Raw genomic sequence first — 17,579 nt, forward strand, 5'->3', positions numbered from 1 at the left:
CTCATCTTCATATGCAGAATTTCAAGACCGTCGATAACAGAACTGCCCTCATCTTGTTTCTCCATCTTTATTTGTGGTGTATCATTATCACTATCATAACTGCATTTTCACCTATCTTATTTCTCCTGCAAAGTATCGCTACTCTCCATTTTTATCTTGCCTTTATTATCGTTCATCTTGTTGGTTTGTGGGGCATCTAAGATGTTGATGGTGGAATATAAGGATTCGAACCCATAGCCTCAGGATCCCTTGGCCCTCAAGGCACGCGCGGTTTCACTGTACCACTGCGGCCTCAACACGGATATATGGAATAAATTAGCCAAATTATTAAATCTAACACTAACATGGCATCCCCTGATACAAAATTCAAACTCATTCTTCATTAACTGTAAATTCCAATTTACCCATACAACGCTGGGTAATAATTCACAGTTATCAGAGCCTACAAGTCGATCAACACTTCCACTCGGTCATTCATTATTACAATGCAATATGCCTTGATAGTAAATGAACTTACATCAGACGTATCCACTTCAACTGTAGTATTAGAGTACATTTCATCCATTCCTATTGCTATTATATACCAATGATTTATCTCCTTTATCACGGGGGTGCGGTGTGTGGGGTTGCGCTTGAATGTTGATTGATGTTTCTTTCTGTTTTAATTAAAAGGTTTAATTGAATTTTGGGGTATTTATTTAAAGTAGGTAATCAAATACTTTTGCTTTGGTTTAGTTTATTGTTCAACTTAGTTTTGATTCAGCTGTTGTTAATATATATATATATATATATATATATATATATATATATATATATATATATATATATATATATATATATATATATATATATATATATATATATTAACAACAGCTGAATCAAAACTAAGTTGAACAATAAACTAAACCAAAGCAAAAGTATATATATATATATATATATATATATATATATATATATATATATATATATATATATATATATATATATATATATATATATATATATATATATATATATATATATATATATATATATATATATATAGATAGATAGATAGATAGATATACTAGATTAGCTGCCATCAGTCATATTTTCTATCAAATTCTTTTGACCTTGCTTTATATGGTAGCGTTTTAGCCGGAGATCTATAAGGCACTGGAAAAAAAAAAAATCCATGACAACGAGATTGAGTTTTATTGAAGTTAACTTCTAAATAACAAATAAAACTTTCAAATTGTTTTTTTCTCCTTATTCACAATGATATTTCCAGAAATGAGTTATGTTATCTTGGAGTTGTGGAACCTCCCACAATGGAAACAGTAATAACTAATGAATTCATAATAGTAAAATTTAAATGAATATGTTATAACAGTTAATTGGTGCCTCGGGGGTTTACCTTGATTTTTTTATAGGAAACAGCCTAACTGTGTAGGTGTTTCATTCAATTGTGTGTGTATCACTGGTGTTTGACTACTGTCTTATCCAAAATCATTTTCCCTAATCTGTTTTTATCCTAAATTTTGTTTCCTACCCCCTCAAAAGAAAAAAAAAATGGCAAAGAGAATTTTACATCCTTCTTCTCTCAGTCAATCAGTCTCTCACACTAATAATTAATACGTATAGGCACAAAAATGTTATTTTCATATGAACAAAACCTTTAAATCCAGAGTTTCGGGCCCTGACGAACGTACCTGTGGACAACGATGTCAATCAGTCTCTGACGCTGAAATCTCGCGTCCAGCATTATACGAGTACACCGGCCGCCGTACATCCCACGAACTAATCCTCCGCCAAATTATAAGACATTATTTTGCAATATCCTGAATCTTTTAGATCTCTTCTACATTCACAGTGTTTTCTTGCTCAATTTTTCCTAATGGTCCCACGTACTCCTGGATCCTAACACTGTATTGATAATTTTTGGATCTAAATATTAACAAAGAATTTCTCTCAAAATATAGAATATTATCAGTACTGGCATATTTTCTCTTAATCTAAAATGTTTTGTGATTGGGATTTTTCATGTTACTGACCCAGGAGAAACCAGGAATATGGCTATTTTCCAGTTGGCTTGTAAACCAAGACATGTTACTCCACGCCATCTCCAAATATCAGCAACTAATTTAACCACTTGCAGCTCACAATTTCATTTAATTTTCTTGTTCTAAAGTTTTACTGATTTCTAAGATATATACAAAATTTTGTTTACATAACCAAAAAAAGTTAATTTTCATATTCTTGACCGTTTTTTTTTTCATTGTATTATTATTATGGTATTATGGATGGTATTATCTTCTTTTTTTTTTCTTAATTGCTATTTTGTCCCATGACACGGCTGTACCCTTGGAGTTTTGAAAAATCACAGTCACAAAATATACCCAATCTAAACATATCACATGACATACTTATCAAAAATATAAATTTTACAAAAGAAATAAAACTATATAAAAAATATCATGCACCCATATCAATTATCACATATGTCAAAAAAATAAAAAACAGGAAATATAATTCAGAGTAGGTGGTGTGGTGTTTGGTGATCCAATCTACTTTTTTTTTTTTTTTTTTTTGCTCTCAAATCTTCCTTTCTCTCTTTTTGATATTTCATATTTTATACCTCAACTGAGGTTCATGTGTTCGGCCGGAATACGTCCCCCGAAATCCTGTGACCTGTCTCCCACCATCCCTCTTTTTATATTAAGTACAGGCAGTGTGGAACTCTCAATCGAGAGTTAACCGGCTCCCTCGGAGTAAACATATGCCTCTGTGAGATCCCTAACCTAACATCCCAAAAACGAAATGATGAATAAATCCAAACATACTTATACATAAAAGTAAATACAAATCAATCATCCCAAAACAAGAAAATACAGTTAATCAATCACTCTTCTTCCATTCCACCATTATTCCCAACAGGCAATCTCTCATAAACAGGGAATCTCTTATAATTTTGGCTCAGTCGTCCACCCGTCGTGAAGGCGCACTCCCGCACCCTCGGGAAGATATGGTTTGGGGTCTAAGCCCTAACCATTAGTAAAAGACAAGGACTTTGAACTTTTCTCCATAGGAGGACCCTTTTGTTTTGTAATTGTAGTACGATCATATTTTTTTTCCTTCCTTTTACCCCTTTTCTCTTTTTTTTTTTCTCTCAGAGTTTGGGTCTCCAGAGAGGCACCCAACTTGATAATCACAACCATCTACTCCTACATCTTAAAACTAATATGGCACTCTACTATATATCTCCTGCGAGGTCTCCTCATTCTGGCAGAGACTTCCTCCTGCTGATTCTCTGGCACTCAATTTCCTGAGGCTCCATCATTCACTCACCCCTCCCCCAATATGGTTTTACTTTCTCTGCGGGGCTGGGGAGTCTGGCCATTAAACAAGTTTATAAGGACATAAGCGCCTCCGTCCCTCAACACTTCCACCACTCAGTAGGGGCCGACCCACTTCACATTGAGTTTTTACATGTACCCGGCAAGGAACTCTCATTTCTTACCCACACTAGGGAGTTCACTTCTATATTTTCATTCCTTCGCCCCCGATTTGCAATCTGTCTATATCGGCGGCATATTTTCTCCCGTGTCTCCCTTATTAGTTTGTGAGCTTCCGCCACTCCTTCTCCATCTCCCTCTATGCTAGGGAAGCATCCACCAGCTAACCTAGGGGGATACCTGGATAAGAAGGCGAAGTACGGTTGTTGGGCTGTGGTAGTGTGGACGGCTGTGTTGAGCATTGTCTGGTACTGTGCCAGCACCTTAGGCTAGCGGAGAGGGTACCCCTGGCAGAGGGCGGTCAGCATCGTCTGCAGGGTTTTGTGCCGGTGCTCAACAATAGCATTGCCTCTGGGATGATATGGGGTGGTGTAATGGACCTCCATCTGGTGCCTGCTGCAGAACTCCTTGAAGTCCCGGGATGTAAATTCCCCACCATTATCTAAGACTATCCCTCTAGGGCTATCAAAATTGGTTACCTAATTTTCCATGTTTCTGACTATCTCTTCAGTATTCTTACTTGTGAGGGGGATAAAATCTAGTGTACCTACTATAGTGGTCCAGTACTGTGAGTACATACCTAAAGTTATTGATGCCAGTAGTCATGTCAGTTTAATCCATTCCTATCCTATCTAAAGGTTTGTGTATAGCAGGCAATTCCTTCCATTGTTGTTTAAATCCTTGGTATCCTTTAGTTTGCTGGCATAGAGAGCACCTTTTGACATGTTTTTTTTTTTTTTACATCTCCTACTATATCATGCCAATAACATAAACTCTCAGCCCTGGTTAATGTTTTCTTTTGGGTCCACTTAAATTCCACTTTTGATTTTTTTTTTTTTTTTTTATGTAGGAGGGACTTCGGCCAAGGGCAACAAAAATCCAATAAAATAAAAATCCACTGAGATACCAGTCCCCGGATAGGGTCCGAAGCGGCACTCAAATATTGAAGGATAAGTGTCTTGAAACCTCCCTGTTGAAAGCATTCAAGTCATAGGAAGGTGGAAATACAGAAGCAACCAGGGAGTCCCAGAGTTTACCAGAGAAAGGGATGAATGACCGAGAATGCTGGTTAACTCTTGCATTAGAGAGTTGGACAGAATAAGGGTGAGAGAAAGAAGAAAGTCTTGTGCAGCGAGGCCGCAGGGGGAGGGGAGAAATGCAGTTAGCAAAATCAGAAAAGCAGTTAGCATGAAAACAGCGGAAGAAGATAGCTAGAGATGCAACACTGTGGCGATGAGAGACTGAAAACAGTCAGAGGAGAGGAGTTGATGAGACGAAAAGCTTTTGATTCCACCCTTTCTAGAAGGGCGGTATAAGTGGAACAACCCCCCTCCTAACATATGTGAAGCATACTCCATACATAGACGTATAAGGCCTTTGTACGGATTTACCAGCTGGGTTGGTGAGAAAAGCTGGCGGAGACGTCTCAGAACGGCTAACTTCATAGAAGCTGATTTAGCAAGAGATCAGATGTGATGTTTCTAGTTTAGATTATGAGAAGAGGACAGACCGAGGATGCTCAATATAGAAGAGAGGGAAAATTGAGTGTCATTGAAGAAGAGGGGATAGTTGCCTGGAAGGCTGTGTTGAGTTGATAGATGGAGTAATTGAATTTTTGAGGCACTGAACAATACCAAGTTTGCTCAATCCCAATCAGAAATTTTAGAGAGATCAGAAGTCAGGCGTTCTGTGGCTTCCCTTCGTGAACTGTTTATTTCTTGAAGAGTTGGCCGTCTACGAAAAGACATGGAAAAGTGCAAAGTGGTATCATCAGTGTAGGTGTGGATAGGACAAGATGTTTGGTTTAGAAGATCATTGATGTGAGTGGGTGACAGGACAAAACCCTGAGGAACACCACTGTTAATAGATTTAGGAGAACAGTGACCGTGTACCACAGCAGCAATAGTTCAGAAAGACAACTTGAGATGGTTACAGAGAGAAAAATAGAAACCATAGGAGGGTAGTTTGGAAATCAAAGCTGACCGTCCTATTGCTGCTGTGCTAGACGGTCACTGTTCTTCTCCTAAATCTATTAACAGTGGTGTTCCTCAGGGTTTTGTCCTGTCACCCAGTCTCTTCCTATTATTCATCAGTGATCTTCTAAACCAAATCTCTTGTCCTATCCACACCTGCATTGATGATACCACCTTGCACTTTTCCACTTCTTTTCGTAGACGTCCAACTCCTCAGGAAATAAACATGTTGACGCATTGAAACCACAGAACGCCTGACTTCTGATCTCTCTAAAATTTCTGATTGGGGCAGAGCAAATTTGGTATTGCTTAAAGCCTCAAAAATTCAATTCCTCCATCTATCAGCTCGACATAACCTTTCAATCAACTATCCCTTCTTCTTCAGTGACACTCAACTGTCTCCTTTTCATATACTAAACATCTTCGGTCTGTTTTTTCTTGTAATGTGAATTGAAAATTTCACATCTCCTCTCCAGCTAAAACAGTTTTAGTGAAGTTAGGAGTTCTTAGAAGTTAGAAGTTAGGAGAGGGGAGTTCCACTCATACTACTGTTCTAGACGGGGTAGAATCAAAAGCTTTTCGTCTCATCAAACTCCTCTCCTCTGACTGACTGTCTTCAGCCTCTTTCTCATCGCCGCAGTGTTAAATCTCTTGCTATCTTCTACCGCTATTTTCACGCTAACTGCTCTTCTGATCTTGCTAACTGCATGCCTCCCCTCCTCCCACGACCTCGCTGCACAAGACTTTCTTTTTCTCTCGCCCCTATTCTGTCCACCTGTCTAATGCAAAAGTTAACCAATATTCTCAATCATTCAGCCCTTTCTCTGGTAAATTCTGGAACTCCCTACTTCTGTATGTCCACCTTCCTATGACTCGAACTCCTTCAAGATAGAGGTTTCAAGACACTTATCCTTCATTTTTTTACTAACGCTTCGGACCCCGTCCGGGAACCGGCATCTCAGTGAGCTTTGTTTTTATTTTTATTGGACTATTCTTACCTTTGGCCGGTGTCTCTCCTACACACACAAAAAAAAATAAAATATTGTATACATTTCTTTGAAAGGCCATAATCAGGAGTTCCTGATTACCGTTTGGGTTAATGGGTTTTCTTGGGGTTTAGAAACGGATTAAATCACTTGAGTCACTAGTGTGGACATACCCTAATACATACGAGTATAATTACTGTCTTGTTTCCACACTGTACTTACCACAATGCTATTTTATTTAAATGTTTATGTAATTACTTATTAGAAACATTAATTTTATTTACATATTTATGTAACTACATGTTGGATTATATTTTTTTCTATTTTATACATTCATGTAATTACTTATTAGAGACATTTATAATATTTTATTTACGTATATAAGTAATTATCTATTGAGACCATTAATTTTATTATATTTACATATTTAGGTAATTATTTACTAACTTTTTTTTGGTTTCCTTAATCAAAATCTTTCTCTGTAGAATGCTAGTAACAGTGACAGTGATGTTGGTGGTGGCGCGGGCTGCCGCGTCAGAGATGGCCGATATGTCCCCGGCGCTTGTGTTGTTGAAACAGGGCTCTATCCTGGGCTCGCGAGTGGAGACCAACAACGGCTTCGTGTACTACACATTCAATACCATCCCCTACGCCAGGCCACCCGTCGGGCCCCTTCGTTTTCAGGTGAGAGATATTTTATTCTTTCCCGGTAAACCGTCCTCTTTCAGGGCGTATGTTCATCAGTCACCATCCGTGAGTGATAATGTCCTTTTTCTTGTCCTCAGGAACCCAAACCAGCCCCTGCCTGGAGTGGCATTAGGGACGGTTCGCTCCCCTTCCCCAAGTGTCCCCAAACTACAGTCTTCAAACTGAAAAACTACTCCGTCCATGGTCAGGAAGACTGTCTGTACCTCAACGTCTTCACACCAAGGGTAGGATGACTACTTGCTAACATCCCCCTCCCATCTCTCTCTCTCTCTCTCTCTCTCTCTCTCTCTCTCTCTCTCTCTCTCTCTCTCTCTCTCTCTCTCTCTCTCTCTCTCTCTCTCTCTCTCTGTGTGTGTGTGTGTGTGTGTGTGTGTGTGTGTGTGTGTGTGTGTGTGTGTGTGTGTGTGTGAAGCTTCAAGAGAGGAAAACGAAAATCTCATGGGCCATTTATGGCTCTGGAAAAAGAAAAGTGTAGAAAATACCTAACCAAAGAAGGAGGCGGTAGATATCTGCCGGAACGATCATTTCTTCCAGTGTGGTTAGAAGCACTGGACCAGCGGATGCTGTGAACTTATAAATAATTCAGCTGTAACTTCACTGAAACGTTTCCGTTTGTGGCTCATAACACAAGGGAGCAGTCACAGCCTGTTCTCTAAAGACAACTTTCTTCCTTCACGCAAAATTACATGCACATCCTCCACTCAAAATCCAGCCTCGGAATCCCCATCTGAAAAGGAGACCAGAAATGTCCCCAGGTCAGACTGCTCTTCTGGTATCGACCCTATGTAAGTGTCTTGACGCTCCCCCTTCAACTTTTTCTTCACTAAATTCTGAACATTCGCGGCCTTAGATTTCATTTTCAGTCCGTAGAACATAATTTCTCCTCTACAAAACCTCATCTTCTTTTCCTCACCGAAACACAGGTGCCTGAGGCAACTGACAGTAGCCCTTCTCTGCCCCATCCTACACTCTCTATCCTCGCTAATATTTTATACAGGAAGAAATCAAAAGCTTTTTCTCTTATCAACTCCTCTCCTCTAACTGACTGTCTTCAGGTTATCTCTCACCGCCGCATTGTTGCATCTCTTGCTATTTTCTACAGCTATTTTCATCACCGCATTGTTGCATTTTTTGCTATTTTATACCGCTGTTTTCACGCTAACTGTTCTTCTGATCTTGCAAACTGCATGCTTCCCTTCTTTCAACTTCCTCGCTGCACAAAACTTTCTTCTCACCCCTATTCTGTCCACCTCTCTAATGCAAGAGTTAACCAGTATTCTCAGCCGTTCATCCCTTTTTTTCTGGAACTTCCTTCCTACTTGTGCATTTCTTCCTTCCTACGTATGACTTGAACTCTTTCAAGAGGAGGTTTCAAGACACTTATCTTCTGTATTTTTTATCATTCTATCTGAGATCTCTTTGGGAACTGGTATTTAAGTGGGTCTTTTTTTTTTCAATAAAATTTGGGTTGCCTTTGTCTGGTGAACCTCTTACATAAAATAATAATTATAAAAATAAATAAATAAAAAAAATGGTCGTGGACTAGAGCTCGGATTCACCAATCTATTTACCATACAAAATTTCTCTCAACACTTCCAACATCCTAAGCTGTTCAGGTAAGCCATCAGTTACGATCTGGCAACTCGCTTTCGTAAATTATGGCTTCTCTCTGGCGCTTTATTTTAAGAGGACTGGCGGACTTTATTTTGAGAGGACCAAGGAGCACCGCCAGGCGAAGTTCATCCTCGAGCTGATTACATAACTGGTGAATAATAATTTGTGATAATGTCTGTTGTTCCAAGACATGTAACAATAATCAAAATAAAAACAGGAGACCGTGTAAAGGATTTAGATCAGTGACTCAGTGTGTGAGTGGCTCGTCATTTACTTTGGACGAGTTCAGTATTCAATTTTTTTTTTTTTTTTTTTTTATGTAGGAAGGATACTGGCCAAGGGCAACAAAAATCTAATAAAAAAAAATGCCCACTGAAATGCCAGTCCCTTAAAAGGGTCAAAGCAGTGGTCAAAAATTGGTGGATAAGTGTCTTGAAACCTCCCTCTTGAAGGAATTCAAGTCATAGGAAGGTGGAAATACAGAAGCAGGCAAGGAGTTCCAGAGTTTACCAGAGAAAGGGATGAATGACCGAGAATACTGGTTAACTCTTGCGTTAGAGAGGTGGACAGAATAGGAGTGAGAGAAAGAAAAAAGTCTTGTGCAGCGAGGCCGCGGGAGGAGGGGAGGCATGCAGTTAGCAAGATTAGAAGAGCAGTTGGCATGAAAATAGCGGTAGAAGACAGCTAGATATGCAACATTGCGGCGGTGAGAGAGGGGCTGAAGACAGTCAGTTAGGGGAGAGGAGTTGATGAGACGAAAAGCTTTTGATTCCACCCTATCTAGAACAGCAGTATGAGTGGAACCCCCCCAGACATGTGAAGCATACTCCATACATGGACGGATAAGGCCCTTGTACAGAGTTAGCAGCTGAGGGGGTGAGAAAAACTGGCCGAGACGTCTCAGAACACCTAACTTCATAGAAGCTGTTTTAGCTAGAGATGAGATGTGAAGTTTCCAGTTCAGATTATAATTAAAGGACAGACCGAGGATGTTCAGTGTAGAAGAGGGGGACAGTTGAGTGTCATTGAAGAAGAGGGGATAGTTGTCTAGAAGATTGTGTCGAGTTGATAGATGGAGGAATTGAGTTTTTGAGGCATTGAACAATACCAAGTTTGCTCTGCCCCTATCAGAAATTTTAGAAAGATCAGAAGTCAGGCGTTCTGTGGCTTCCCTGCGTGATATGTTTACCTCCTGAAGGGTTGGACGTCTATGAAAAGACGTGGAAAAGTGCAGGGTGGTATCATCAGCATCGGAGTGGATAGGACAAGAAGTTTGGTTTAGAAGATCATTAATGAATAAGAAGAAGAGAGTGGGTGACAGGACAGAACCCTGAGGAACACCACTGTTAATAGATTTAGGAGAAGAACAGTGACCGTCTACCACAGCAGCAATAGAACGGTCAGAAAGGAAACTTGAGATGAAGTTACAGAGAGAAGGATAGAAACCGTAGGAGGGTAGTTTGGAAATCAAAGCTTTGTGCCAGACTCTATCAAAGGCTTTTGATATGTCCAAGGCAACAGCAAAAGTTTCACCAAAGTCTCTAAAAGAGGATGACCAAGACTCAGTAAGGAAAGCCAGAAGATCACCAGTAGAGCGGCCTTGACGGAACCCATACTGGCGATCAGATAGAAGGTTGTGAAGTGATAGATGTTTAAGAATCTTCCTGTTGAGGATAGATTCAAAAACTTTAGATAAGCAGGAAATTAAAGCAATAGGACGGTAGTTTGAGGGATTAGAGCGGTCACCCTTTTTAGGAACAGGTTGAATGTAGGCAAACTTCCAGCAAGAAGGAAAGGTAGATGTTGACAGACAGAGCTGAAGGAGTTTGACTAGGCAAGGTGCAAGCACGGAGGCACAGTTTCGGAGAACAATAGGAGGGACCCCATCAGGTCCATAAGCCTTCCGAGGGTTTAGGCCAGCGAGGGCATGGAAAACATCATTACGAAGAATTTTAATACGTGGCATGAAGTAGTCAGAGGGTGGAGGAGAGGGAGGAACAAGCCCAGAATCGTCCAAGGTAGAGTTTTTAGCAAAGGTTTGAGCAAAGAGTTCAGCTTTAGAAATAGATGTGATAGCAGTGGTGCCATCTGGTTGAAGTAGAGGAGGGAAAGAAGAAGCAAAGTTATTGGAGATATTTTTGGCTAGATGCCAGAAATCACGAGGGGAGTTAGATCTTGAAAGGTTTTGACATTTTCTGTTAATGAAGGAGTTTTTGGCTAGTTGGAGAACAGACTTGGCATGGTTCCGGGCAGAAATATAAAGTGCATGAGATTTTGGTGAAGGAAGGCTTAAGTACCTTTTGTGGGCCACCTCTCTATCATGTATAGCACGAGAACAAGCTGTGTTAAACCAAGGTTTAGAAGGTTTAGGACGAGAAAAAGAGTGAGGAATGTACGCCTCCATGCCAGACACTATCACCTCTGTTATGCGCTCAGCACACAAAGACGGGTCTCTGACACGGAAGCAGTAGTCATTCCAAGGAAAATCAGCAAAATACCTCCTCAGGTCCCCCCAACTAGCAGAGGCAAAACGCCAGAGGCACCTTCGCTTAGGGGGATCCTGAGGAGGGATTGGAGTGATAGGACAAGATAAAGATATGAGATTGTGATCGGAGGAGCCCAACGGAGAAGAAAGGGTGACAGCATAAGCAGAAGGATTAGAGATCAGGAAAAGGTCAAGAATGTTGGGCGTATCTCCAAGACGGTCAGGAATACGAGTAGCACCAATTGCTCTAGGTCATGGAGGATAGCAAAGTTGTAGGCTAGTTCACCAGGATGGTCAGTGAAGGGAGAGGAAAGCCAAAGCTGGTGGTGAACATTGAAGTCTCCAAGAATGGAGATCTCTGCAAAAGGGAAGAGGGTCAGAATGTGCTCCACTTTGGAAGTTAAGTAGTCAAAAAATTTCTTATAGTCAGAGGAGTTAGGAGAGAGGTATACAGCACAGATAAATTTAGTATGAGAATGACTCTGTAGTCGTAGCCAGATGGTGGAAAACTCGGAAGATTCAAGAGCATGGGCACGAGAGCAGGTTAAGTCATTGCGCACATAAACGCAGCATCCAGCTTTGGATCGAAAATGAGGATAGAGAAAGTAGGAGGGAACAGAAAAGGGGCTACTGTCAGTTGCCTCAGACACCTGAGTTTCAGTGAGGAAAAGAAGATGAGGTTTAGAAGAGGAGAGGTGGTGTTCTACAGATTGAAAATTAGATCTTAGACCGCGAATGTTGCAGAAGTTAATGAAGAAAAAGTTGAGGGGGGTGTCAAGACACTTAGGGTCGTCGACGGAAAGGCAGTCCGACCTGGGGACATTTATGGTCCCCTCCCCAGATGGGGACTCCAAGGCTGGTGTAGGAGTCGCCATGATTTTAAAATTTTTTGAGTGAAGGGTGTGTGTGTTATTAGGTGCTTGTAGTTTTGTGTGGAGGAAGAGAGTTGTCTTTAGAGGGCAGGCTGTGACTACCCCCTTGTGTTGTGAGACACAAAGGGAAACGTTCAGTGAGGTCACAGCTGGTTTTAATGATAAGTTCACAGCACCCCCTGAACAGTGCTTTTGACCTCACTGGGAGTAATTATCGTTTCGGCAGGTGTCTACTGCCTCCTCCTACAATTTGTATGACAAACATGAGCAATGTATGTAAATACGTTTGCCATAGCAGCCTGGATCGCCTGGGCACTGTAAACTACTTCTGTATTTCGTTCCTTGTCCTGCTTTGTCCTCCCCTCTATGTATCCGCCGCCCCTTTTTTAACAAAATATTTAAAATATTTAATTAATATGATTACGTACAGCGTAATGAAGACAAGAGGGAGGCGACTCATAGGTCATTAGCGCCGTCCGTGTTATCACTTGTCTTCTGGTTTTATTGTTATTAATCACCCTCATTAAATTGATCCCGAACTTATAAAAGTAACACTTAAACAGCCAACAGGCTGCACTCAATTTAATTAATTAAAAGAAAAAAAAATAACCTTCAGTAAGGATGATGGCAGCAAGTGCCATCGAGGTGGAGGCAGGGTAATGCTGGTGTGATGGGGGACAGCAAGTGTGATAGTATAGTGTTGTGTTGTTCATTATTAATTTAGAAACCTTTATAGTAGTGTGATGATGTTGAAGGTGTATAGGGGGGGGAGGAGGCTACTAAGGTAGGTGTGGTGATGGTGTGTGGTGGGGCTAGCAAGTGCCAGACATCTATGGTGGTGGTGGTATGTGATTGCGACAATAAGCACCAAAATTTTGTAGTGGTATGTGGTAGGAGCTAGGGGCAGGCAGGTGGGGTAACTGTAGTTAACTTGTATGAAGCCAATGAAATGAAGCCAATGAAGCCAGACGAGTCCAGGCCATCAGTCTAGTCGAGGACGAGTCTAGGCCATAAACAGCTAAAGCATAAAGGTCGCCATTCCTGCTCCTACTACTGAGGAAGTATAAATTCAGATCTCAATCCCGAAGCTGAAAAAGGATTCAACAGTCACGTTCCAGGAAGTAAGACCCTCAGAGTATTACTGTGCCCGGTCCGTGTTCAGCTCATCTCAGATTCCACAGACGAATGATCTTACTTCCTATAAAGTTGGCGGATCAGGAGAGAAAAGAGATTACCGAACACTACACAACACATACGAATAATAGTTCTATGGCCAATAAAGACCCATAAACAATGACAACAATAAAATACCAGTCGCATTTAACTAAAGAAACATTGGATGAGAATCGATTCTACTCAGCAAACAACTCTGGGCAGACTGCCAACCTGCTTGGACGAACAACGGCCACAAGACAGACGAAATAATTACAGAAAGACTGGGTGATTACCTCTACAGAAGAAAAACAATAAAAAAAAGCGGTATCCTGGGCATCCTTGGATGGCCAGAGAAAGATACTAAACTTCAAGATATGTAAATATTAACTAGCTCCTCACCCAATCACTCATATAACTTATAAAGGCAGAAGTACGATACGTCTGAACTTTATTCACCAAATGACTAAGTAAGGGTGAGGCGGGTGGCTAATCTGCCGACACGCGGCCCCCCTACGGAAGCCATGAGGCCCCACACCTTTTTTTTTTTTTATATATGTAGGAAGGATACTGGCCAAGGGCAACAAAAATCTAATAAAAAAATGCCCACTGAAATGCCAGTCCCATAAAAGGGTCAAAGCAGTGGTCAAAAATTGGTGGATAAGTGTCTTGAAACCTCCCTCTTGAAGGAATCCAAGTCATAGGAAGGTGGAAATACAGAAGCAGGCTGGGAGTTCCAGAGTTTACCAAAGAAAGGGATGAATGATTGAGAATACTGGTTAACTCTTGCATTAGAGAGGTGGACAGAATAGGGGTGAGAGAAAGAAGAGTCTTGTGCAGCGAGGCCGCGGAAGGAGGGGAGGCATGCAGTTAGCAAGATCAGAAGAGCAGTTAGCATGAAAATAGCGGTAGAAGACAGCTAGATATGCAACATTGCGGCGGTGAGAGAGAGGCTGAAGACAGTCAGTTAGAGGAGAGGAGTTGATGAGACGAAAAGCTTTTGATTCCACCCTGTCTAGAAGAGCAGTATGAGTGGAACTCCCCCAGACATGTGAAGCATACTCCATACATGGACGGATAAGGCCCCTGTACAGAGTTAGCAGCTGGGAGGGTGAGAAAAACTGGCGGAGATGCCTCAGAACACTTAACTTCATAGAAGCTGTTTTAGCTAGAGATGAGATGTGAAGTTTCCAGTTCAGATTATAAGTAAAGGACAGACCGAGGATGTTCAGTGTAGAAGAGGGGGACAGTTGAGTGTCATTGAAGAAGAGGGGATAGTTGTCTGGAAGGTTGTGTCGAGTTGATATATGGAGGAATTGAGTTATTGAGGCATTGAACAATACCAAGTTTGCTCTGCCCCAAACAGAAATTTTAGAAAGATCAGAAGTCAGGCGTTCTGTGGCTTCCCTGCGTGAAATGTTTACCTCCTGAAGGGTTGGACGTCTATGAAAAGACGTGGAAAAGTGCAGGGTGGTATCATCAGCGTAGGAGTGGATAGGACAAGAAGTTTGGTTTAGAAGATCATTAATGAATAATAAGAAGAGAGTGGGTGACAGGACAGAACCCTGAGGAACACCACTGTTAATAGATTTAGGAGAAGAACAGTGACCGTCTACCATAGCAGCAATAGAACGGTCAGAAAGGAAACTTGAGATGAAGTTACAGAGAGAAGGATAGAAACCGTAGGAGGGTAGTTTGGAAATCAAAGCTTTGTGCCAGACTCTATCAAAGGCTTTTGATATGTCCAAGGCAACAGCAAAAGTTTCACCAAAATCTCTAAAAGAGGATGACCAAGACTCAGTAAGGAAAGCCAGAAGATCACCAGTAGAGCGGCCTTGACGGAACCCATACTGGCGATCAGATAGAAGGTTGTGAAGTGATAGATGTTTAAGAATCTTCCTGTTGAGGATAGATTCAAAAACTTTAGATAAGCAGGAAATTAAAGCAATAGGACGGTAGTTTGAGGGATTAGAGCGGTCACCCTTTTTAGGAACAGGTTGAATGTAGGCAAACTTCCAGCAAGAAGGAAAGGTAGATGTTGACAGACAGAGCTGAAAGAGTTTGACTAGGCAAGGTGCAAGCACGGAGGCACAGTTTCGGAGAACAATAGGAGGGACCCCATCAGGTCCATAAGCCTTCCGAGGGTTTAGGCCAGCGAGGGCATGGAAAACATCATTGCAAAGAATTTTAATAGGTGGCATGAAGTAGTCAGAGGGTGGAGGAGAGGGAGGAACAAGACCAGAATCGTCCAAGATAGAGTTTTTAGCAAAGGTTTGAGCAAAGAGTTCAGCTTTAGAAATAGATGTGATAGCAGTGGCGCCATCTGGTTGAAGTAGAGGAGGGAAAGAAGAAGAAGCAAAGTTATTGGAGATATTTTTGGCTAGATGCCAGAAATTACGAGGGGAGTTCGATCTTGAAAGGTTTTGACATTTTCTGTTAATGAAGGAGTTTTTGGCTAGTTGGAGAACAGACTTGGCATGGTTCCGGGCAGAAATATAAAGTGCATGAGATTCTGGTGATGGAAGGCTTAAGTACCTTTTGTGGGCCACCTCTCTATCATGTATAGCACGAGAACAAGCTGTGTTAAACCAAGGTTTAGAAGGTTTAGGACGAGAAAAAGAGTGAGGAATGTACGCCTCCATGCCAGACACTATCACCTCTGTTATGCGCTCAGCACACAAAGACGGGTCTCTGACACGGAAGCAGTAGTCATTCCAAGGAAAATCAGCAAAATACCTCCTCAGGTCCTCCCAACTAGCAGAGGCAAAACGCCAGAGGCACCTTCGCTTAGGGGGATCCTGAGGAGGGATTGGAGTGATAGGACAAGATACCTAACGCACTTAAAGCGGCTTACAAAGCTGTCCCACTCCTAAAGTCATTTTAATTTCAATAAATAATTTCACGATAACTATTGAAACTCACTGTAATTTTATTTATTTATTTATTTATTTTATTTATTTATTTTTATTTTTTTGTTTATTTATTTTTATTTTTTATAATGGACTACGACTTACACACTTGTATAGCTTTCAGCTTGCTGCTACGACGGGATACGAAGAAAAATTCAAAGATAACCAATGAGTAGGTTGCAGTAATCTTACAAGGAAGACATGACATGCGCCAATTTAACAGCGCACCGGAGCCTTACTCAATCCCCCGACCCCAACATAACTCATACTGCCCAGCTATAGGGTAAACAATGAATTTATAACACAATGCGGGAACTTACTGAAGTAAACATAATTATAATGATTCCACCTGGTAACAATATATATATATATATATATATATATATATATATATATATATATATATATATATATATATATATATATATATATATATATATATATATATATATATATATATATATATATGTATATCATTGAATGTGATAGCTAGTTGAGCATTTATTATTTTTCTTAAGATATTTTCCTTATATCTTATGATTGTCTTATATTCTTATTTAATTGGCTGTATGACTAGCTTCAGTTTTATATATATATATATATATATATATATATATATATATATATATATATATATATATATATATATATATATATATATATATATATATATATATACTTTAGTTTAATAATTACTTGAACTAAGCATAATTTACATGCTTCATTGAGAGATCATGCACAGGATTTCAGATTACTGTTTGAGGAAATGGGTTTTCTTGAGGTGCAGAACGGTTGAACTTACTTTCTATCTATTCTTATGGAGATAATAATTAGTGTTTTCGAATTTTTCTCAAACGTAACAATCTTCCTGGAACGAATTCGGATTCAGAGACACCATTGTATTTACAGTATTTTTTTTTTTTTTTTACGTAAGAGGATCACTGGCCAAGAGAAACAAAACCGAAAAAAAAATCCCACTTAGGCGCCAATCCCAAAGGAGACGTCAAGGGAATTATCGAATATTGAAGGATAAGTGTCTTGAAACCTCCCTCTTGAAAGAGTTCAAGTCTTAGGAAGGAGAAAATACAGAACCAGACAAGGAGTTCCAGAGTTTATCAGAGAAAGGGACGAATGTTTGAAAATACTGGTTAACTCTTGCTCTTGCAGGACCAGAGTACTTAATGAATGCAAAGAGATTATTAGTGAACCGTTAGTTTCTGTCTTTAGGAAATCACTTGACTCAGATGAGATACTGATAATGTAGAGGCAGGGCAATGTAGTACCCATCTTTAAGAAAGAAGTAAAATTTTAACGTCTAATTATAGAACTGTCAGCTTAATTTCAGTTGTAGGTAAAATAATGGAGTCAGTAATATCGAAGAACATT

At 40.3% G+C, this 17,579-nt stretch overlaps 1 protein-coding gene across 3 annotated transcripts in view; it reads left to right on the forward strand.

Moving 5' to 3' along the window:
* LOC135089525 (cholinesterase 2-like) overlaps positions 1-17,579 on the forward strand; it is a 112,817-nt gene that overhangs the window by 37,246 nt on the left and 57,992 nt on the right. For all 3 annotated transcript variants that reach the window (XM_063985163.1, XM_063985164.1, XM_063985161.1), the window contains 2 exons: positions 6,939-7,137; positions 7,239-7,385. In XM_063985163.1, coding sequence (XP_063841233.1) covers positions 6,940-7,137; positions 7,239-7,385 — 345 coding nt within the window. In that variant the 5' untranslated portion in view covers position 6,939. The remainder of the gene's footprint in view (positions 1-6,938; positions 7,138-7,238; positions 7,386-17,579) is intronic.

The sequence above is a fragment of the Scylla paramamosain genome, chromosome 33 (assembly GCF_035594125.1).
Source record: "Scylla paramamosain isolate STU-SP2022 chromosome 33, ASM3559412v1, whole genome shotgun sequence".
Taxonomy (NCBI): Eukaryota; Metazoa; Arthropoda; class Malacostraca; order Decapoda; family Portunidae; genus Scylla; species Scylla paramamosain.